General features: G+C 36.3%; 1 protein-coding gene across 2 annotated transcripts in view; it reads right to left on the reverse strand.

The window, feature by feature from the left end:
* Window positions 1-23,286, reverse strand: part of FCHSD2 (FCH and double SH3 domains 2) — a gene marked incomplete at both ends in the record, with an annotated part of 210,848 nt that overhangs the window by 46,673 nt on the left and 140,889 nt on the right. For both annotated transcript variants that reach the window (XM_084241012.1, XM_084241011.1), the window contains one exon: window positions 5,821-5,943. In XM_084241012.1, coding sequence (XP_084097138.1) covers window positions 5,821-5,943 — 123 coding nt within the window. The remainder of the gene's footprint in view (window positions 1-5,820; window positions 5,944-23,286) is intronic.

A 23,286-nucleotide genomic window follows, 5' to 3' on the forward strand; every position in this document is an offset into this window, starting at 1 on the left:
CCACCAGGGAGACCCTGTTTCTATTTTTTTGTTTTTAATGGTATAGTCATTATTTATAGTCTCCTTTTTTTTTTAAACATCTATTTATATATACATACAAGAACTGGGGCACAGGACAGTGGTGGGGGGGGCGGTGAGAGAATTCATCAGAGACAGAGTGGGGAACAGAACAGGCAGATTGACTGAAATACACTGCTGAGGGGACCAGCGGGCAAGTCTGGAGAGGTCTGCTGCGCTATGTGGGTTGCTCCCTGGCTGGGGATTGAACTCATGCTGCAGTGGCTGCGGAGAGCTTCACAGGTTGCGTCTTAACCCCTTCCACCACCAGGGAGGCCCTGTTTCTATTTTTTTTAAGGTGAGAAGAAGTAAATATTTAGAAAACAAGATCTGGACATTAGAGGCACAGTTTAGTCACCAGTCTTCCCTCTCTCAAACATTTTATTTTGAAAGGAAATTGCAAAATGAAAAATTGCATCTTACATAATTGTAGTAAGTATCAAAATCAGGAAATGAACACTGGTACAAAGCATAAAGCTTATGTAGATTTCACCAGTTATACATGTACTCATTTATGTGTGTATGTGTGAGTGTAGAGGTCGATGCAATTTTATCAAGTAGGGTTCCTCAAGCTATTTACTTATTTATTTTTGGTGTGTTTTTAATTTTTAAAATATATATTTATATACACACATTTTTTACATCATGCTTTTGCACAATGTTTGATGTCTCATCTCAGGTGTAATCCCCATAAAATTCCCACCACCAAGTCACCCATGAATTATCACCATATCTCTTGTGCTCTGCCTGCCTGTTTTAATACCTCTCCCTTCCCCTGCTGAATGTGTAAGATTTATAGTTTGTCTGCTAGTTTTGCCTTTTTTTCCTGATCCCTTGTTTGGTTCCCCTATATTCCTCCTACATGGGAAGCCATCCAAAATTTTTTCTTTTTCCTTCTGACTTATTTCATTGAGCATGATCCTTTCCACCTCCATCCATGTAAATGGCATGAGTTTATCTTTCCGATTGCTGAATAGTATTTCATTGTGTATGTATGTCATATCTTCTTGACCCAGTCATCTGGTTTTGGGCATTTAGGTTGTTTTCATATCTTAGCTATTGTAAACAGTGCTGCAATAAACACAGGAGTGCAGATTTCCTTTTGAATTAATGTTTTTGTGTCCTTTGGATATATTCCTAGAAGTAGAACTGCTGGGTCATAGGGTAGCTCTACTTTTAATAGTTCCTCAATAATTTTTTTTTAATATTATCACCCCTACTTCCTATTCCAAAGAGCCTTTTATGACATTCCCCCCCCCCACAATCACCCTCTTTGACTAAAATTTAATATATGAACATACTGTACATGTTTGTGTATGATGGCCCATTATAATAGCTAAGATTTTCCCCCCTTATTCCTCCCCTCAAGCAATATATTTTTACTCCCTTGGGGCAATATGATGCTCTAAAAGTAGCCATTATATTGGATTTTATCATTTTCTCTTTTTCCCTTTTTTTTAAAAGATTTATTTATTTATGCATACAACAACTGGGGTATAGGCCAGAGGTGTGGGGGGGTGAGAGAATTCACCAGAGACAGAGTGGGGAACAGAACAGGCAGACTAACTGAAATACACTGCTGAGCGGAGTAGCTGGCGAGTCAGGAGAGGTCTTCTGAGCCATGTGGGTAGCTCCCTGGCCGGGGATCAAACTCATGCTGCAGTGGCTGTGGATAGCTTCATAGGTTGCATCTTAACCCCTTGCTCTACCAGGGAAGCCCTCTTTTTTCTCTTTGAATAGTACTGTTGCATATCATGTATCTCAAAATGATACTGTTTTCATGGGTACATTTGTATAAATGGCATCTTTATGTATTCTTTTGCAGCTTGCTTTCTCTGGCTCAATATTAATTTGTGAATCTAATCTGTATTAATGCATGAGCCTACAGATCTTTAATTTTACTGCTGTAGGGAGTCCATTACTTAACTTACTGTGGGTGGATAGTAGGTTTTTTCTAGCTTTTTCAACTCATAAAGAAAGTTGCTATGACCATTCTTCCAAAAATCTATTGGTACACATGTCCAAGACTTTCTCTAAGATATATTCCTAGGCATGGAACTGTTGGATCATAAGCTAAGTGCTTTAAATTGACTAGTTTATGCCAGATGTTTAGAAATTAGATGTACCAATTTGTAATATTTATTATTTCCATTATTTTATTTCTTCCAGTAATATTTTGCAAGTTAGTAATACATGTCTTCCATACCCCCCCTTGGTTAAATTTATGTCCAAGTAATTTATCCTTCAGATGATATTGTTGGGGTTTATTTTCTTAATTTTCTTTTGGCTCATTCATTAGTGGTGTATAGAAACACAACTGATTTTTGTGTTTTGACTTTATTCCTGAAACTTTTGTGGAATTTGTTTATTAGCACTAGTACTTTTTTTTAAATGAAAAGATGCAGACACACTGTTTTGTTAATGTCTTTCTCTAAATATAATCATGTCACTGCAAATACTGATAATTTTACCTCTTCCTTTTCAATTTGGATGCTATTTCTTTTTCTTGTCTAATTGTTCTGATTTGTGGGGGGGAGCTTACAGTTTTTTTGCCATTGAGTCATATTAGCTAGAAGTTTTTCATAAATGTGCTTTATTACTAATTTGTGGAGTGTTTTAATTCATAAAATAGTACCAAATTTTGTCGATTTTTTTTTTGTTGTCTTTTGAGATGATCATGTGACTTTCTTCCTTCATCATATTAAGTCTGATTTTTTAGTTAGTCTTTAAGGTATTGAGAATAACAATTTAATTTCCAAGGAATTATAGAGTAACATTGTTATTTTCTGAACTGTTAAAAAGAACTATGTTATTCATAGGTTGGAGTTAACCTCATGCAGACAGAAAGCAAGCACACATTAATGAACTACAAGGCCAGCAGAACAACCTTTGGAGTTACTATTGAAGAGAAAAATGTCTATGATCACATCTGCTTCAGTTACATATACAAGCATTTCATAAAATATTAAGGAGAAAAGCAAGCTTTATAAATAATTAAAATGAAATAAAAGCTCTTATTTCCCTTTAGGGAATGAAAGAACGAGAGAACACCATAACATTTACTGTATGTCAATATGAATTACCCCTCAAATATCTTTGAGAATACATACAGTTACAATTTAGAGATGTGCGTGCGTGTGCGTGTGTGTGGTGGGGGGTGGGGGAGATGATTTACTTCCACCCCCACCCAAGAAAAAGTAATCATGGTGAACTGCAAGTGAATGTTTGAAACTTAGAGTTTCAAACTTCTTTTTGGGTTACCAGATCACTGGGCTGATTTTAGCAGTTTAACAAGAGTAGCATAATAATGTCTTTGTAACAAAAAAGCATATGGTATAACACTTTGAGGTGTCAACTCTTCTGTTACTTGGAACAAAAGGTTACATCAAGCTACATCATTCTTATTAAATTTTTATCACTAATACTTTCAATCTAAACATAAAAGCATCTCACTTATTCCTTATCACTGAGGAGCAAGGTTCTCATGAGTGAAAACAAAAGAAAATGAAGACTTACTTCTTTTTGTGTTCAAATCAACTAACGTAGTTATAATTATTTTGTATGAAAATAATATTAATGTAAGCAAAACTTCCTGAGTTCACTTTGCTCTCTATAAAATGAGCAGAATAATTAATACTAATCTCAGGAAAGGCTAAACTTCCTAGAAAATTGTTAAGTGCTGTGTAAAATGTTTTCCTTTTTTTTTTTAAAAATAATGTATATTTATCTGTTTTATAAACTAAAGGTAGTGTATCCTATCTAACTTATTCTTGGAAAAAGAGATTTCAAAGAATTTTGTCAGAGACAACCTCTTGTATAAAATTAGAATAAATGTAATAAAAACATAATTTCTAATAAAATTAAACTTGAAAAATGTTATTCTATTGTGTATTCCAATGTACAGAAACTGAAAAATTCACTTCTAAATAATTCATGGCTAATGGAAGGGGGATGAAACAATCAAAAGCACTATATACATCACAGAATGCAGTTAAAGCAAAAAGAGAATTTATTTTAGCCTTAAGTGGATTTACTTGAAAACAGGAAAGACTGAAAATATAGGACCTAGTAGAAAAAGAAGAACAAGAACACAAATTATAATAAAGTAGAATGAAACAGTGAATATAAAGGCAGATTAAGGTAACAGAAAACAACACTGAGAAGTATAAAAACTAATTCTTGGAAAAAATCAATAAAGCAGACTGTTAAGTCTGACGAAAATACTGAGAAAACACAAACAATATTAGAAATCAGGGGCCAGCCTGGTGGCGCAAGGGGTAAGACACAACCTATTAAGCTAATCGCAGCCACTTCAGCACCAGTTGGATCCCCAGCCAGGAAGCTACCCACATGGCGAAGCAGACCTCTCCTGACTCGCCCGCTGCTCCCCTCAGCAGTGTATTTCAGTTGATCTGTCTGTTCTGTTCCCGACTCTGTCTCTGATGAATCCTCTCACACCCCCAGACTCTGGCCTGCAACCCCATTCTGGTATGCATAAATAAATAAATCTTTAAAAAAAAATCAGTAAGGAGAAAACAATAGAGGTAAGCAAACTTATATATGCAAACCTACGCCTTCAAATTTGATAAATGAAATGGATAAAAAAAAAAACCCAGAAAATACAAATGACCAATAAATAATTTGATCACTAGTCAAAAATCACCATTCCATAAAAGGAACAAAGATGTTTTTATAGCTACCCCCACCAACACTGTTTTATAAAAAATTTCAAATGTATACAATTAGACTAAAACGAATAGCACAGAAACACCCATATACACAACACCTATATTCTGCAATTAAATTTTCACTAAAATCGTTTTCACATATATCCACCCATTCTTTTTTCTATACATTAAATCCTTTTTTATCTTTTACTGAATCGTGAGGGGTAAAAATATAAGAGAACAGAAACATGACAGGATTTCAAAGCACCAGACCAGTGATCTTTTCATATTCATATCAACTTAACATTTTAAATGTTTTTCTAAAAATGGAATTGCAGCTGAAAACAAGACACAAGAAAACATCAGGTGTTCAAGAAGAGTCTGTCCCTTTTCTTTGCTGTCTTTTGAATACTGTCTTGTGTAATACCTGATTCCTTTCTAGTTTCTGAATGCACTGGCCAGTTCCCACTCTTCCTGCCAAAAGATAATTGAACTGGCTCTTTTAAAATAGCAGTTATAAAATGAATATATTTCTATAAATGTATGCAGTTAATCAGGAAACATTTACTATACACTTAATTTATCAGAAAATAACATTTATTAATTACAGGAACAATTTCTCTTCCAATGAGTGTTTCTCTACTGCCAAAAATCTTTAATCTGTTAGATCCTGAAGAAAAGCAATTTCATTTATTTTCTCTGTAAACAGTGTGACATGTCAGCAGCAAAGCTGATGGATCTCAAGACTTTTGAATGAAATGACTACCATCAAAGAATGACAGCATATAAAAGGAAAGGCTAATTTTTCAAAAACAGCATTTATTTCTTTATTGAATAATTCTCCCTTTGTGTGTCTATTATTTTTTGCACTGACACATGAACTGATGCACTGAGCTAGCCTGTATCATTACTATCCTTTTTACCCATCAAGTCAACTTATGGATGGGAACAGAACACCCTCTAACTTTGTTAGAAGGAATACTATTTCTAGGAAATTTGTCTTTTAATGTTACTGGCACTTTTCTTTTGTTTATATGCAAAACCACTGCAGGTTTTAAAATGGATTACATCAAATATTGCACCAGTGGTAACTTACCTTGCTGGAGGTTTCTAATAAAAACTGGAATGTGTTCTGCACAGCTTGGCATGTTTCTAGTTCAGTCCGGCTGAAGGCTATTAAATACTCCTTGAGGTGATCATACACATTTCCATCAAGAGCCTGTAAAAGTGTCAACCCAAGCAAATTATGATACAATTCTGACACATAATGTCTTCTGTCTACAAGGTGAATTCAGCCTAAAAACTATTAATTATAAATAGACAAAAGATATAGATTGTTTATATAATGGTAAATACAAACAGTAATCAATCACTTGGGGAAATATTTACTTTCTCTAACAAACAGGAACCAAAAAAAAACATCAAATCCAGTATTAGTAAAGCTATGGGAACAGAATTAAACTTGGAGACAATAGTTGGTTCTGATCGCTGTTAGCAGTGCCAACTTCTGCAGTCACTTTATAACAGAGGAGGTGTGGAAATTAGGAAATAACAGATAAGAAAGGATCCAGGCACAGTGCCTTGAGCAGAGTAGATACTCGGAAAACACTAATTGTCCTCCATTTTTTTCTCATCCAGTATTGCTACTAGGATCATACATTACAGAATACTATAGAGCAATCAGGGAAAAAAAACACAATAGAAAGAGTTTAAAAAAAAAAACAAAAACACCACAAAGCCTGAATCAGAAATCTTGTTTCAGGGAAGAAACACCAATATGATACCTATAAGGAGTTTTAGACATTCTTATTTTACATAAACATTTAAGAGCAGGACTCTGAGAAACTGAAAATAAAGGAAAAAAAAAAAAAACATGAGAACTACCAAACATTTGGGAAGATACTGTTAATGATGTATGATTAAAACATTTACAACTAAAATATATACAGTCACCAAAATAAAAACTGGAAAATGTATAGATGGAAAAGTATGCATCAAATTATTTTGGATTTAAAAAGCAGAACAAATAGATACTTATTAGCAACAATGGTGGGAAAAATGTTAATGATAATCATAAAAGGTTATGGAATCCTATTAACGAATGGAGATTTTCTTAAAAATTGAGGTCAAATTCACACAACGTAAAAGTCACCTTTTAAACTAGTATATAATTCAGTGTCTTAGTATATTCACAATGTTTTGCAACTATCACTATTATTTAATTCTAGAATACTTGCATCACCCCAAGAAGAAACCCCATTTCCACAAAGTGGTCACTTCCGCCCCCCAGTCTCTGGCAACCACTAATTTATTGTCTATTTCTGCAGATTTGTCCATCCTGGACAGTCATATAAGTGGAATCATATGTGATCTTCTGTGCCTGCTTCTTTGACTTAGCATAGTATTTTCAAGGTCCATCAATAGATTAGTTAGTACTTAATTGCTTATGGTTAAATAACACTATATAAATATACCACATTTATCCATTCATTAGTTAATGGACATTTGGGTTGTTTCCACTTTTGGACTATTTGGCTAACATTGCTATTAATATTTATGCACAAGTTTTTGTTTGAACAACTTGTTTCCAGTTCTCTTGGGTATATACCTGATAGTAGAATTGCTGGGTCCTATGGTAATTCTATGCCTAATTCTTTGAGGAATTTCCAAACTGTTTTCCACAGTTGCTGCACCATTAAATTCCCATCAGCAACACTTATTTTCTCAGCATCACTTTCTACATCCTAAGCAACACTTATTTTCTGTTTTGGTTTTTTAAAATTATTCAAATCAGTGGTATTTCACTGAGGTTTTGATTTACATTTCTTTAATGACTCATAATATTGAGTGACTTTTCATGTGTTTCTTGACCTTCTGTATATCTTCTCTGGAAAAATGTCTGTTCAAATCCTTGACTCATTTCTCAATTGGGGTGTTTGTCTTTTTATTGTTGAGTTCAAAGAGTTCTTTATGTATTTACTTATTTATATATTTGAAAATCATAAACCTTATTATAAGTTATATGATTTTCCAATATATTCTCCCAGTTAGTGGATTGTCTGTTCATTTTGTTGATCATATTCTTTGATATATGAAGTTTTAAATTTTGATGGAGTCTAATTTAGCTGTTTTTTTCCTTTGTTGCTTCTGCTTTGGGCTCCAATGGAGGGTTAACAGTAAAGAAATTCTTCATATGTCCTATGTTTTGGTAATTCCATTAAACTTTTATGAGGAAACTGACTTTTAAAAGTATACACAAATCCTGTCCCCCACAAAGCACTGAGAAATAAAGCTGCGTAGTTCACAGAGCTTGAACCACTAGATGGCACCACCGAGCACTTTAAATATAGGCAGTGCAAATTCCTTAAGATTCCTTTTCCATGCCATTATATAACATTCCCAGATGGACTGCTGGTGTTAAGTCTGAACAAAAACTCCTAGCCTACAGTATACTTTCCACTGATAGAGGGTAGGCAGGTAGGCAGAGCATCAGCTGTTTTTAACTGAGAATCACATGCTACCTCAGAATTACAAAGGGAGCATCTCATGCATCACAGGAAAGAGCTAGAATTTGAAAATAAGTTGGATGTTGGTTAGAATCCCAGAGCTTTTATATAGGTCATCATTTTGATGGCGTTCTCACTTGTAATTAGTAAGAATGTGAATACCATACAGTCCATGAGGCATGATGAAGATTAAATAAGGTAATATAAGTGGTAGAATACTGGCCTAAACATTTTCAATGGATTGGACACATTGATAATTGTTAAAGCTAGGGAATTAGTATATGAGGGTCATTATACAGCTCATTTTACTTTAGCATATGCTGGAAAATTCTCATTAAAAAAACTAGAAAGAAATCCTGAATATTGAATTAGGGGGAAAAAAGTGAAACCATAAAAGGTTTTTTTTTTGTTTTTTTTTTTTAACTCAGTGGCTCCCACAGTAAAATTTTGAAAAGTTAAAAATTATTAAGCTATTATCTAAAGCCCTTTACAATGTAGCACCACTTCTCATCACTGTTGTCTGCACTGATATCTATATCCCAACTACACTTAGCCATTTTGATTTTGAAAAATGACATTCACTTTCATGTTTCTGATGGTTATTCTCTTGGCCTGGGATGTTCATCCCTCTAGTCTCTCCCATTCAGTGAGTAATAATGATGGCTAACACAGACAACTAACATGTACTAATGATTTACTGTATTCCAAATGCTTTACAAAACTGACTCAATAGGTGCTCCTTATTCCACAATCTTAAGTGTGTTGTATGAGTATTACTGCCAGTCATAAATTGAGTCTTATTCAGGCAAAGTTCCTGGCAAATAGCAAATGCTCAAAAATATTTATAGAATAAATAAACAAAAGCTTTACTCCAGAGTTTAATATAGCAACAAATATGCACTGACTTAGTTTTAGCTCGCAGGCAAGCTACACCCAATATATCCCAGTTAAGAGAAAGTGCATCATTAGTCATCATGTAGCAAATTAGAAAAAGCTTCTCTTGGCTTTAGCAGCCAAGTAATGCTTAATGAAATTTTATTAGGTGGTAGGTGGGCCGAATGATGAGAAGCCTCTTCCAACCGGCAGGTATTAGTCCTAAAACATTTCTTTCACCTTATTCAACACTCAGAATTCCCTGAATTTTAATTATCACTTTCATCGAATAGCAGTATTCATTAACCTGTACATGTACCAATTTTTCTGTGATAAGGTAAGAATATAATAGTAGGAACCTTCCAGCCTACGTAGCTTATTGCTTGTGTGCAGAGAGTTAATGCAGGAGGTATGAAAATTAAGAAATGGTTGGGATTCAAAACACAGGAAGTGGATGATTACCCTGTGATTTGCTCCAGCCCTCTGTCTCACATTAGCTGCAATTGTTTGAACCAGTGATGGCGCCTAGAGATGAACTTCAAAGTCATCTGGATTGTACTGTCTCAACACAGATTGTGATTAGAAGGCAGACTACAGAAATATTTATATGAACTTTGATTAAAAAGCCAATAATTAAAAAATAAGTCCCCACAAACAGAATGAAATACTGAGAAGCAACAAGAGAATTTGAAAATGCTTGACAAATTCTCCATCACTGTATTTATCATAGAGTACTTATCACTGTCTATTAACATCTGGATTATTACAGCAAACCTCTCTTGCTCTGCATCCAGTTGTCCCTATTGCCAACACATTTCTACACTACAGCCAAGATGATGTTTCTAAATGACACAGTGAAACCATTTATATATACATATGTACACACACACACACACACACCCCCACGCGCGCGCGCCTGATTTCCTTAACAGTTCCTTGAGAGCAAGCAACACTTGCTTCTTCCTTTTATTCCTAACCTTTATCCCAAACCTTAGCAGAGAAAGTCTGCATAAATGATTACGAAATGAACTCAATAGAGAAGGGTAGAAGCTACATAAGTAGGCCTCACTGTACAAAAGGGAAGACAGTGAAGAAACACTGGGAGAGCGAATTAGAAATGAAGCATTTACTTTATTTGAATTGGGTCAGTTTTGCTCGGTGGAAAAAAAAAGTAATTATTCAGAACTGATTGAGATTTTGACCACTTATTATTTCTCTCCTGACTTCATGACTTTTTATCTAACTACCTCTTAGACTGAACCATTCTTTTCAACAGCTCTTCTTTTTGTATTTCTAACTTAGTGTGTAATGACACTACCACCCACTCACCTGCCTATGCCAGACATTTGGAAGTAAAGGTTTACTTTTCCCTGGCCTACCTGGTGGTGCAAGGGGTTAAGACACAACCTATGAAGCTATCCACAGCCACTGCAGCAGAAGTTTGATCCCCAGCCAGGGAGCTACCCACATGGCTACCCTCTCCTGACTCACCCGCTGCTCCCCTCAGCAGTGTATTTCAGTCAGCCTGCCTGTTCTGCTCCCCACTCTGTCTCTTGTGAATCCTCTTACCCCCCACACCTCTGGCCTATACCCCAGATCTTGTATGCATAAATAAATAAATCTTAAAAAAAAAAAAAAGGTTTACTTTTCCCGTTGTCTTTTCTCCAATATCCAGTTAACTACTAAATCTTGATTCTGTTTCTTAAGTATTTAATCAAACCCAACCCCTCCTCCTAATTTCCACAATCACTACCCCCCAGTCATCAGGAATCATCTAGATTGTTGCAGCAATCTCTGCTAGTCCTGCATCTAGCTGTTACTCTTGCCAAGTCATTTTACTTGACTGCTCAGCAATGGTCACTGTTTACCCATTACATTAGGAATGAAGTAAAAAATCTTCATGACCTCATGACTGCAGGATCTGGACTTGGGTCACCTTGTCAGCTTCTTAATATTTTCTGCTCTCCTTCCCCACTATACTTTCTCTACACTGTACATCTTTAGGTTCCCAAATATTCTTCTTTCACTCTGAGCTTTCATACAGGCTTTCTTGATTACTCTTCCCTCCTTGGTCTGGTCAACTCTTACTCATCCTTAAGCTATTCACTTAATCATCATTTATTCTGGATATTCCTCTTGTCTTTTTTGCTTCACAATTCCTAAACATAACATATACTCTTGCACTGGTGATGCCTATTTGTCACCCTTTTGGTTTATTAAGTTCCATGAATGCAGGGATCAGTCTGTTCACCATTGTATCTTCTGCACTGAGTAAATGTTTGACATACTTATAGGGCTTAAGAAATATGTGCTAAACAAATAACAATGCAATCAGAATTCACATGTTTAAAAAGATAAGCCCACATTGAGTGCCATCACTGAAAAGTAAGCCTCATGATGCTATGTAACAGTAAAATTTTAGACATGCTAGACAAGAAACTAATTTCACAAACTTTGTCTAATATGGTCATTTTGAAACCTTTTTAGTGGTGGCATCTTTTTATGTGGCATTGTAAGACATTAAGCATATATACCAGCTTTACATGCTGTCTTTTCCTTTAAGTAACAGATCCTGCTCTCTTGACCATGGGGTGAACTTGCAGGCCAACCTAGCATGCAAGACAGAACATCATACCCCTGGCCCTCTGCCCACAGTTACCAGGCAAAGGTGGACCTTTAACCTAAATTAGGGCACCCCTGGGGTGAAAGATTATTACAAAATCACTCACAAAAAGCCTATCTTCCCTCCAAGTACAGAAAATCAAGGCCTCCCTGGTGGCGCAAGGGGTTAAGTCTCAGTACTATGAAGCTATCAGCAGCCACTGCAACATGAGTTTCATTTCTGGGCAGAGAGGTGACTCACGTGATGCAGCAGAGCTCTCCTGTCTTGCCTGCTGCTCCCCCCAGCAGTGTATTTCAGTCAGTCTACCATTTCTGCTCCCAACTCTGGTGAATCCTCTCACCCCCTGCATCTCTGGCCTGCACTCCAGCTCTTGTATGCATAAAGAAATAAACCTTAAAAAGAAAGTACAGAATGTCTATCTATCTGAAAGATTTACACTACCCACAAGGAAAAGTAGTGATGAGAAGTTTTGCAGAGAGAAGCTGGGAATGTGGGGAGGAGAGGACAGAGAGTGTCCTTGTATTGGTGGTTCCTGAGAAAGTACCACCATGTCCTTTCTGTTATTTGTTTATAATTCCCATTTTTCTCAAGCAACTTTGTGTAGAATTCTTTGTTACTTGCAATTAAGAGACTCCTTATTAAAGAGTTAAGGATAACTGCAGCTCACATTAACTCTACTGTCTAATTATATTTTTTGTTAAATTACAGAAAAAATTTGATTCATAGATAACTAATTGCAAGTAATAATTCAATAGATTGTCTTATTATTCCTGGATCTCTTAGACTAAATAGATCTAAAAGCTTGAAGAAGACTTTATTTCAAGTCCAACTCGCAAATAACTATATGCAGTTCTATAAATTTAAAATAAAGCAAGATCTATTTAAAACTTATATATATTTTAAAGATTTTATTTTTATTTATTTATACATACAAGAAATGGGGTATAGGTCAGAGGTGCAGGGGGTGAGAGGATTCACCAGAGACAGAGTGGGGAGCAGTGGGCAAGATAGGAGAGGTTGACTGCACCATCTGGGTTAGCTCCCTGGCTGGGGATTGAATTCATGCTTCAGTGGCTGGTGATAGCTTGTTAGTGGTGAGACTTGAAATCCTGTGCTACCAGGGAGGCCCCCACTTAAAGCTTACAATTATAAAAGTGTCACAACTATAATAGTTTGACAAGGGAATGAACAAAGAAAATGCATCTGAGCCTTGTCTAGCATTTATATGAGCAAGGCATAAGTTGTTCTCTAAGTACACTTGTTTATTCAAAATCAAATGTACAGATGACACACACTTCAATGTGTAAAGACCTGTGTGAAGAGTCGTAAATTCATAATCAATGACGTACCAGAATCCATGCATATGCTAAGAAAAGACAGGAGAAGCAGAATGTTGATGTTTATACAAAACGGTTAATCTAGCAGTACAAGCGCCTTGGTGTCTACACTACGCAAAAATTTGGTAGATAAATCATCCAAATGTACATTTCCAACATATTTAAACATAAAAAATTTTGATAGTAACTGGTAGGGGAATAAGCCTGTAATATCTAAATTGAGAAACCACAGACCTTAGATCAGGAGTGTTTTTTTTTTTTTTTTAATAGAGGCATGTTTATTTATTTGTTTGTTTGTTTTGTTTATACAAGCACTGGGTACAGTCAGAAGCGCGGGAGGGTGAGAGAATTCACCAGAGCCAGAGCGGGGAGCAGAGCAGGCAGAAGGACCGAAGCACACTGCTGAGGGGAGCAGCGGGCGGCAGGAGAGGTCTGCGCGCCATGTGGGACCCTCCTCCGGTGGCCGGAGAGCAGCCAGGGATAGAACCAGCGCCGCAGAGGCTGCGGGCAGCTTCGCAACCCAGCGCTCAACCGCTGCGCCACCGGGGAGGCCCAGGAGTATGTTTTAATGGCCAAGCAATATTTTTTGAAAAAACTGAATTTGAACATTTTTAAGCAACCATGTTCTTTTCAGTTATAGAACACACACTTCTTTATATATTACCCCTGCCCTCTTTACTAACTTGATGAAACTGATCTCTAAAATTTACAGTTAAGTTTGAAACCAAACTCTAATAGCAAATACATTGAAATAGAAAAAAATTTGGCATAAAGAAAAATTCAGAAACTTAGAATTCTAGGATGTTCTACCAAACATTTATTTTATAGGAAAGTGTGAATTTCCTGGAACTTGTTTGAAGAGGAAAATTATGATGAATTAGGAGTTGGGAGAAACAAAATGTGTCATTTTTCTAAGCATTGATGCAATTTCCCCTAAAGTGAGAACAGTGGCCTCCTTATTTAGATCCAGGAAGGGCATAAATCCTGTAGTCATAAAGTTATGCTAAAAATCTCTTGAGTTTCCTTAATGCAGCCTAGAAAAGCAAATGCTTCCTTTTTCTGAGGGCAATGGGCATTCTAAAATAGTCTTTGGTAAAAGTCAAGGATATAAATATCAAGATGATGATAAATATGAACTCTTAAAATAAGATCATTAAATTTTAGCCCTCCTTTGCTGATGGAAAAAAACAATGTCTGACTGCTTGCATTTATCTTTGTGCGAAGACACCAAGTTGTAGTTAATACTTAATCTGGATACAAAAAGAAAGTAGATCTCACAAATTTAAAGAGATCAAAGAAACAGCTGGGCTACATTTACATTACTACAAATATTTTAACACATGGTTTAATATAAGATAAAATTAGAAACATATCACCTAATTTTATACTTGGTTGTTTTATTTAAAAGCACAGAGTTATTTCAGGTTTGGTGAAAGAAGAAACAGTTTTTTCCATGAATTACAAAGCCAGAAAAGAAGATTTCAATATTACTTCCTTTTCTATAGCCTTTGTTGTTCTTGAGTTAATAGCATGCATCACTGATTTACAAGTATGCTATAAACACCTCAATATTTAGGTTGCAACCCCAAAGCAGCATGGTACAATAGAAAGTCTTGAACCGTGTACACTTGCATTCAAATCCCAGTTCTACCACTTACTAGGCAAAGTTACTCTGGGAAAACACTGAACCGGTTGTCTTTGGGCTTTAAATTCCTGATCAGATGGAGTTTAAAAAAAAAAGAAACAAAACACAAAAAACACAACATGAAACTTGTAAAAGGTGATTACTAAAATAATAAAGCTTAATCACTTCTATGTTCTACTATGAATTGTATCTATTTCCTTTACAGGACCTATAGTAAGAGATTTTAACAACAAACCTGATTTTGAGTCCCGATTCTATTATACTTACCAGTATAACCTCTCTAACTTTTAGTTTCCTCATCCATATAAGAGATAGTATCATCTCAGAAGGCCTGTAAAAATGTCTACCATTTTAATTCCCTTGCTCTACCATTTTAATTCCCTTGCTCTTCCTTTTAATATATTTTTAGAGTTATTTTTGTAGTGGTTGCCTTTGGGATTACAATTAACATCTTAATTTATGTCAAACTTTAATGATCATTTCTCAGACTGTATAATCTCAATTGTCTGATTTTTAAATTCACAAATTCTCCTGCCATTTCAACTCTGCTTCTAGTGTAGTATTATTTCAGTCACTGTACTTTTCAACTCCAGAATTTTTTTGTAATTTTGTAATTTCTTTTTTTAAAGATATATTTATTTATTTATGCATACAAGAACTGGGGTGTAGGCCAAAGGTGTGGGGGTAGGAGGGGTGAGAGGAGTGGGGAGAACAAGTAGATCTACTGAAATACACTGTTGAGGGGAGCAGTGGGCGAGACAGGAGAGGTCTGCTGTGCCATATGTGGGTTAGCTCCCTGGCCAGGGATTGAACTTGTGTTGCAGTGGCTGCCGATAGCTTCACAGTGCTGAGACTTAACCCCTTACACCACCAGGGAGGCCCATGAATGACCATTCTTTATTGACATATTGCCAGGGGACTACTGTACCCATACATGTGTTTATGATCAATGTGCTCAGCAGTCTTACTCCAATGGTCCTAGATAATGAGAATTGATCTTGAACTTAAAATGTAAACAACAGAATTGGAACATGTGGAGATCAAATGACATCAGTGAAAGTTACACTAAGAAAGTGAAAAGGGCAGTGAGGAGAGTCACTATAGGCATATGGGAGTAGAGCAGTCCTGAAGAAGGTCATTTTGTTATAATGTTGATGAGAAGGAAAAATTTGATTCCAAGCTGGAGCCACTGTCTGTGGACTCTGTTCTTTGTATATGTGTGTGGGTTTTCTTCGGGTAATTCAGTTCTACATCCCCAAAGACATGCATATTAGGTTTACTCTCATATCTAAGTCGCCCTACTATGAGTGACTGTGGGCGCGCCCTGTGATGGAGTGGTGTCATGTCCAAGGTGGGTTCCTGACTTACGCCCTGAGCTACTGGGACAGGCTCCAGCCAACCACAACCCTGCACAGGAATAAGCAGGCTGGAAAATGAATGAATCAATGAATATAAATTGCCTAATATCAGAAGTGTTTTGGGTCTTCATTTAGAAGTTTGGCAATGTTTTAGTGAACAGAAACACTGAAACTTAATGCTTGTTTATATCTATCAGCCTATGTTAAAACTGGTTTAGTTATCTGCTGTTTCACTTAAATTTGCAGTTTCTAAGGATCTAGTCATATAAATGAGGACTTAACTGTATAAACACTTAAAAGAGCATAGAGACAGTACCAAAACTCAGATTTAAAGTAGAACCTTAGATTCCACTATTTATTATTAGTTATCATATTTAACTCAGGCTGTCAATTTGAATTCAATTTTGTAAAATATTGTTTTACTTTTATACTTGAAGAAACACTAGAGGCAGAGGAATTTCACCTATAATTACGGAAGGAAGGATTGAATGAAACCCTCCCCTAAGCACAAACTAACATTTGCTCACAAGAAATTTCAAAAGTTCATTGCCAGAGAAGGGGACATTCCCATGGAGATTTTTGCGGAGGTTGGTGGTTTGCTGTGGGGACAAAGTGGGAAGAGAAGGGTAGTTGTGGCCAGAGCTATGGCCATTTGGTTAGCGAAAGAGACAGGGACCTGACACAGCTGGTGCTGCACACACTGGGTGTGGTGAATCTTTACAATGAGACTTTTCAGTGAAGGGATAGAGCAAATGGGGGTGTGCGTGCCTGGGCACACCTGGTTTGGCCAGAGTGTGTCTGCCAGCAACACTGGAGATAGAAACCTCTCCCTCCCTCCCTCCCTCCAAGCTGAGAGATCCAGTGAGAGACCTGCAGTGCTGAGCGATCACATGTCACTTGCCCAGTGGCTTGGGAAGAAAAGCCTCCTCCTCAATCCCAGCTGAGATACCTGAGAGAGACCTACCATACAGTGGTGGCTGAATGACCCGTGCCCAGCAGTCCTGGGCAGGCAGCACATTCCCCAAGATGTATGGGAGAGAAGCAAGGAGGTAGGACTGGAAATTTAGAATTCCTGAAGCATTGTAAGGAGTCTGCTCTGGAGAGACAGGAGAGGAGACAGAGCTGACCTTTCTGTCTGGAGCAACCCTCTACAGCAGGACTGGGACCACGTCTTTGGGATCCAGCTTCATCATCCTCCCTTAGTGAGGATGTGGAGAAAAAGGAACACTTATCCATTTGATAAGAATATAATTTGGTACAGCCTTAATGGAAAACAGCATGAAAATGCCTGAAAATAATTAGTGGAAATACAGGGAGCGTCACTGGTAGCACAGGGGTTAAAGTCTCAGCACTATCAAGCTATTACCAGCACTGCCGCATGAGTTTGATCCCTGGCCTGGGAGCTAACCCACAGATGGTGCAGCAGACCTCTCCTGTCTTGCCCACTGCTCCCCTCAGCAGTGTATTTTAGTGGATCTGCTGTTCTGCTCCCCACTCTGTCTCTCGTGAATTCTCTCACCCCTCGCACCTCTGGCCTATACCCCAGTTCTTGTATGCATAAATAAATAAAAATAAATCTTTTTGTTTAAAAGTGGAAATACGATATGATCCAGCAATACCACTGCTAGGTATTTAACCAAAGAATATGTTAATACTAAGATGGAAAGATTTATGCACTCCTCTGTTCACCGTGGCATTATTCATAATAACCAAGTTGTGGAACCAATCTAAATGCTCAACAACAGATGACAGGATTAAGAAGTTATGGAATATATACTCAATGGACTACTACTGGCAATTTAAAAAGATGAATGGATGGATCTTGAGGTATGTATGCCAAGTGAAATAAGCGAGAAAGTAAAAGGCAGTTATTGCGTGATTTCACTCATTTGTGGAAAATAAGTAACCAAAAGGAAAAATTTGGCAAAGTGCAGGAAAAACGATTCTGAAACTCTGGTTACCAAAGGAAATAGAGGGGAGAGGTTAGGAGAAGGAAGGGGACAGGAATGGAGTTTTGATGAGTGAAGCATGCAGGTTGAATGAGGCATGTGCATATGTGGAGATAGTTAGTTGTACTCCCAAAACTGTGCCTTGGTGGTGAGTATGGTGTGGTAACAATACCAGAAGGGGTGTATACTGTATCTCTAAATCACATATGATGTTGTAAACCTCACTAAAAAATAAAATAAAAAACAAGGAAAAAGTGTTATGCAAATGACTGACAAAATTTAAGGGACAAAAGATGAATCTTCTATATATTTTAGCACAAGTGAAAAAAATGCTCTCACCTAAAAAAAAAAAAATCTACCTTAGAATATTATTGAAAGAATTAATAGATGCAAAATATTTATGATTTGTGTGTTTTTCTTTATACATTTATATTTTAATAAATTGGACAAAGAAACAAAAAGCTCTTAAGCATAGGTTTTTATCTAGCCTTATTTGTACATAGTTAAATTAATATTTAAATCAAAATAACTAAGAATCCATAGGCATTTTTGCCCATTAATAAAGAGGGCCCTAGTTTACTCAAAGAATCTTGGTAGCAATGACAAACTGATGCCTACTTAGCTAAAATTTAGTTGTCCTGCTTCTATGAAATTACAACCAAGAATCATCTGTTTTAGGCCATACCTGCCTTTTCAGTTTGGCTTTGTTAATGCTTTCTGTATGAAGTCTATAGCCCTGTCACATAAAACGCTAGAGGCTTTTGTGGAGGAGTCTGTATAAGCAGCCCACAGATGTTGTCAAAGAAGCTCCCTGGAACTTTACTAGTTGCTTACAGGAAGACTCTCCCACTATCTTCATAGGTTTCCTATAAGCCAGGGAGTCCTCCCTAAGAGGTCAAAATTAAACAGAAAAACTGAAATGCTTTCACCAAACAGGCAGCTTTTAAATTCAGAAGAAACATCTATAACTCTGTAGTAATTGTGGGTACCATTAATCTTTAGAATAAAACAGTAGAAATTTCGTTTTCACCTTGTACTTTTAAACCCATTACTTAGAAAGGTATCTGAGACATAATCTATTACAACTACAATCTTACTAAGTGGATGGAAAAATGTTTAGTCATAACTTTTAAGAAGGAGAATTAATGTCATTTCTGCTGAGAAATGGATCCTGTCGTTCTTGACCCTCTTTTCTTCCTCCTTGAATGTTCTCAGCTAACGTTTTATCTATGATTCAAAAACTGCTGAGCACAGCAGAGGTTGTTACTAGAATTGACTTTAGAATGACATGTGAGTGTTTATAATAGGAAAAGTCAAATTCTTTCTTAATGGACTCTACTTGATAGCTTTAATATTCTGAATAACTATATACCCCAAAAAGTACAATTTGACTTGTGCATTAAAATTTAAAAATAGGCTGCTTTACATGTTGAGCTCAGAGCCATTTTTATTAAGTACAAAGATCAAAACTACTGTGATTCTTTTAACTCTTTTTTTTAATAAAATATTTAACATTTTAGGGCCTCCCCGGTGACGCAGCGGTTGAGGGCTGGGTTGCAAAGCTGCCCTAAGCCTCCGCGACGCCAGTTCGATCCCCAGCTGCTCCCTGGCCACCAGAGGAGGGTCCCGCATGGCGCGCAGACCTCTCCTGCCGCCCGCTGCTCCCCTCAGCAGTGTACTTCGGTCCTTCTGCCTGCTCTGCTCCCGGCTCTGGCTCTGGCTCATTCTCTTACCCTCCCGCGCTTCTGACTGTACCCAGTGCTTGTATAAATAAATAAATAAATCTTTAAAAAAAATATATTTAACATTTTAAATCTGCTTTAAAAAGTAACTCAAAGACCATTTAAAAACCTTACAAAATTGATTAGGAAAAAAATAAAAAATATTAATTAGTCTTAGGTACACTTTAAAAAATACTGATCAGCATCAGACTACTTCCTTCCATTACTGGTTCCATATATCCAAGAAATATAAAATGACTCTTCCCTAAAATTTCAATGTAAGAAACTTTCATATGCCCGACATCGGGATTATTGCTTCCTGAACAAAAGCAAAAACTTTGTATTCTTTCTGCTAACTATCTTCCAGCATTTTAATACTTTAACATCAAAAATACAAACAGAAGATGCAATTTAAATAAGAGCCAAGAGATATAAAAGCAAGAAATAGACATTTGGGATTATCTCATAATGCTTTTCCAAACAAAAAAAAACAAAACAAACAAAACACAAGTAGATTAAATAGGGAAAATTATTTATACACTATATAACCTATCAGTGGTTACTATCCAGGGCATATAAAAAGCATACAGAATTTCAAATATAATAGAAAAACAAACTAAATGACAATAGATCTGATCAAACATTGTACCAAAGAGGATATTCAGAAAGTTACCAGAATACATGGAAAAATTGTTCATCATCACTTCCAGTAAGATAGATAGATGAAGGTTAAAAAACACAATTATTATCTGACAATTGTGAGAATGACACACATTAAAAAGAACTCTGGGGGCCCGGTGACCTCTCCTGCCTGGTGACCTCTCCTGCCGCCCGCTGCTCCCCTCAGCAGTGTACTTCAGTCCTTCTGCCTGCTCTGCTCCCCGCTCTGGCTCTGGTGAATTCTCTCACCCACCCGTGCTTCTGACTGTACCCAGTGCATGTATAAACAAAACAAACAAACAAACAAATAAATAAAATAAAAACATGCCTCTATATTAAAAAAAAAAAACCTCTGAAAAAGTGCTGGAGAGCATGTAGAAAAAGAAGAGCCCTATTACACTGTTGGTGGGAATATAAACTGGTACAGTCATTGTGGAAACTATTTACAATAACCAAGACATGATGCAACCTAGATGATCACCTGGGGATGACTGGATAAAGAAATGTGATAAAGCTACACTATGAAACCTTATTCAGGCTCAAGGAACAACAAAATGCGGCCATTTACAACAAAATAAAAGATGTTTGAAAGAATTAGGTGTAGTAAAGCAAATCAGAATGACAAAGACAGTAACTAGACATTTACATAGCTGGTAATTCAACAAAGTAAAATACTTTTAAAAATTAGTGGTACAAAAATTAGTGGATATTAATAAATTAAGTGAGGGTTCTGCGGTTATAAGGGAGGGGTGAGGCAGAAAGGGCCAGAAGGGAAGAGTTGGTGTGAGGATAAAAAGATGTCTGAGATAAAGCAAGAAGGACAATATGCCTAAATACAATTGATATAGAAAGTAGTAGGCAGTAAGTTTGAAAAAGTAGGGTGAAACTAGAATGTGAAAGCCAGTATAAACAGTTTTGAATTTACTTTGAAAAACTCAAGGAGTTAATGAAAGTCTATGATCAAGGGAAAGATATTTAAAAAAAGAAAGAAAGAAAAAGAACTGACTTACTCCCTGAGTGACAAAATAACTTAGAGGAAAATATTCATGAAATAGTCAACTCTTTGAGAAAAAGGTACATGCTGTTTCAGTCTGAAACAGTATGTCAAATTGATTTCGCCTTCTCCAATTTTCCAATTAGGATAGACTCTTTATTCTAACTTTCAAAGTTCTATCAGGTTACCACAATTCACTTTCCTAAAACAAGTAAATAACACAGTCAAAAAATGAATATGGGAAAATTTTTGGTCTAAATTAAGAATGCAAAAAATTCTTCTGTTTGCAGCAGTCCTATCTACTCTCTGACATGTTTTTCTAGCTTACATACCTAAAGATCTTAATTAATAGTAAATTGTGATTATTATCAGCTAATGGTTATACACATGGAAAAACTGAAGAGGATTTACAAACTATTAGAACTAGATGAGTTCAATTAAGGCTGGGTTTTAAAGTCAATTTACTGAAATAGGATTTCTGATATGACAGAGTAAACAGATTGGCAAAAGTCCCCACCCCCCCACCTCCCAAAATATGAAACTGGGTAAAACTGTCAAAAAATCAGCAATTATAGGCTTTGAAAATCAACCAAAAAAAAAAAAAAAAAAAAAAGGAATTGAAAAGCTGCTGACTTTTAGGTAAAAAAAGTGGCAGTCTGTGGCATTCTTGCCTAAGGCTATTCCCATCTCCCTTCAGTTCTACCAGGATAAGGCTGGCAGTGAAAACCAGCAGGTTCATTGCCAGAGAGAACAACTTGATTTGGAACAGAGGGCAAAAAAATTCATGTCCAGTGGTAATATCGATAGAAATAGTGATCTGGGTGCAAAGTGCAAGAAGAAATCCAACAGCTCTACTGGCTAGAGGCTATAGACCTAATTGGGGTGAATCTGATCAGTCATACATTTAACATAAAAAACCTAGAAATAAAATAATCACACTCTCCACACATCCCTAGCAGACAGGGAGGCTATGTGTACATGCAGATGAGATCTAAAAGGGCACAAGAGAAAAGTAAAAGCAAAGTGAGCCTGCCTGAACTTTGAATGCACTCCCCAACTAACCCAGAGATCCTTCAGCACAGGGTGAAAGCCTTATTAGTATAAGGTACTGGTCCAATTTTCTGACCATTGACTGACTGACCACCAGCCTATCCACAGACAAGGGCAACCATAAGAACTTAATCTTAAAAATATAAGTTAAAAAAGAAACTGAGCAGAAATACCAGTAGCTACATGCTGTGGAAGAGACAAATTCTGCAAAATCAGTTTGGACAAGCAATGAAACAGTCAATCACTTAACTCAACAAAAATAGGAATCAAAACCACCTTCAGAGGGGGGAAAATATAATCCAGATCTTCTACAATGTATCTCCAATGCTCCATTTTCACTAAAAAAATGATGAAATATGAAAGAAATAGTAAAACATTACCCATATTCAGGGGAAATGCATTTTTACATAGTGGGCAAAGTAAAGTACCAGCTGAGGATGAAATAAAGAAAAATACTATATTCATGACAGCATAAAAAACTTACATGAATTACATTTAATAAAAGAATTATAATATGTATATACTGGAAATTCAAAAGTTATTCTAACAGAAATTAAAGGAGATTTAAATAAGCAGAGCTATTTCAGAGAGAAAAATGGTTAAGATGGCAATTCTCTCCAAATCAACCTGGAGATTCAATGCAATTCCAATTCAAAATTTGACTAGACTTTTAAAAAAGATCGTTTTATACTTTACATGGAATGCAAAGGAACTAACATAGTCAAACAATTTTGAAAAAGAATTGAGTTGCAAGATATAATACCCAATTTCAAAACTTACTATAAAGCTATAGTAATCAAGTATATTAATGATGTCAAGACCGAGGAACAGAATTAAGAATTTAGA

Source organism: Talpa europaea (genome assembly GCF_964194135.1).
Source record: "Talpa europaea genome assembly, chromosome: 1".
Lineage (NCBI taxonomy): Eukaryota > Metazoa > Chordata > Mammalia > Eulipotyphla > Talpidae > Talpa > Talpa europaea.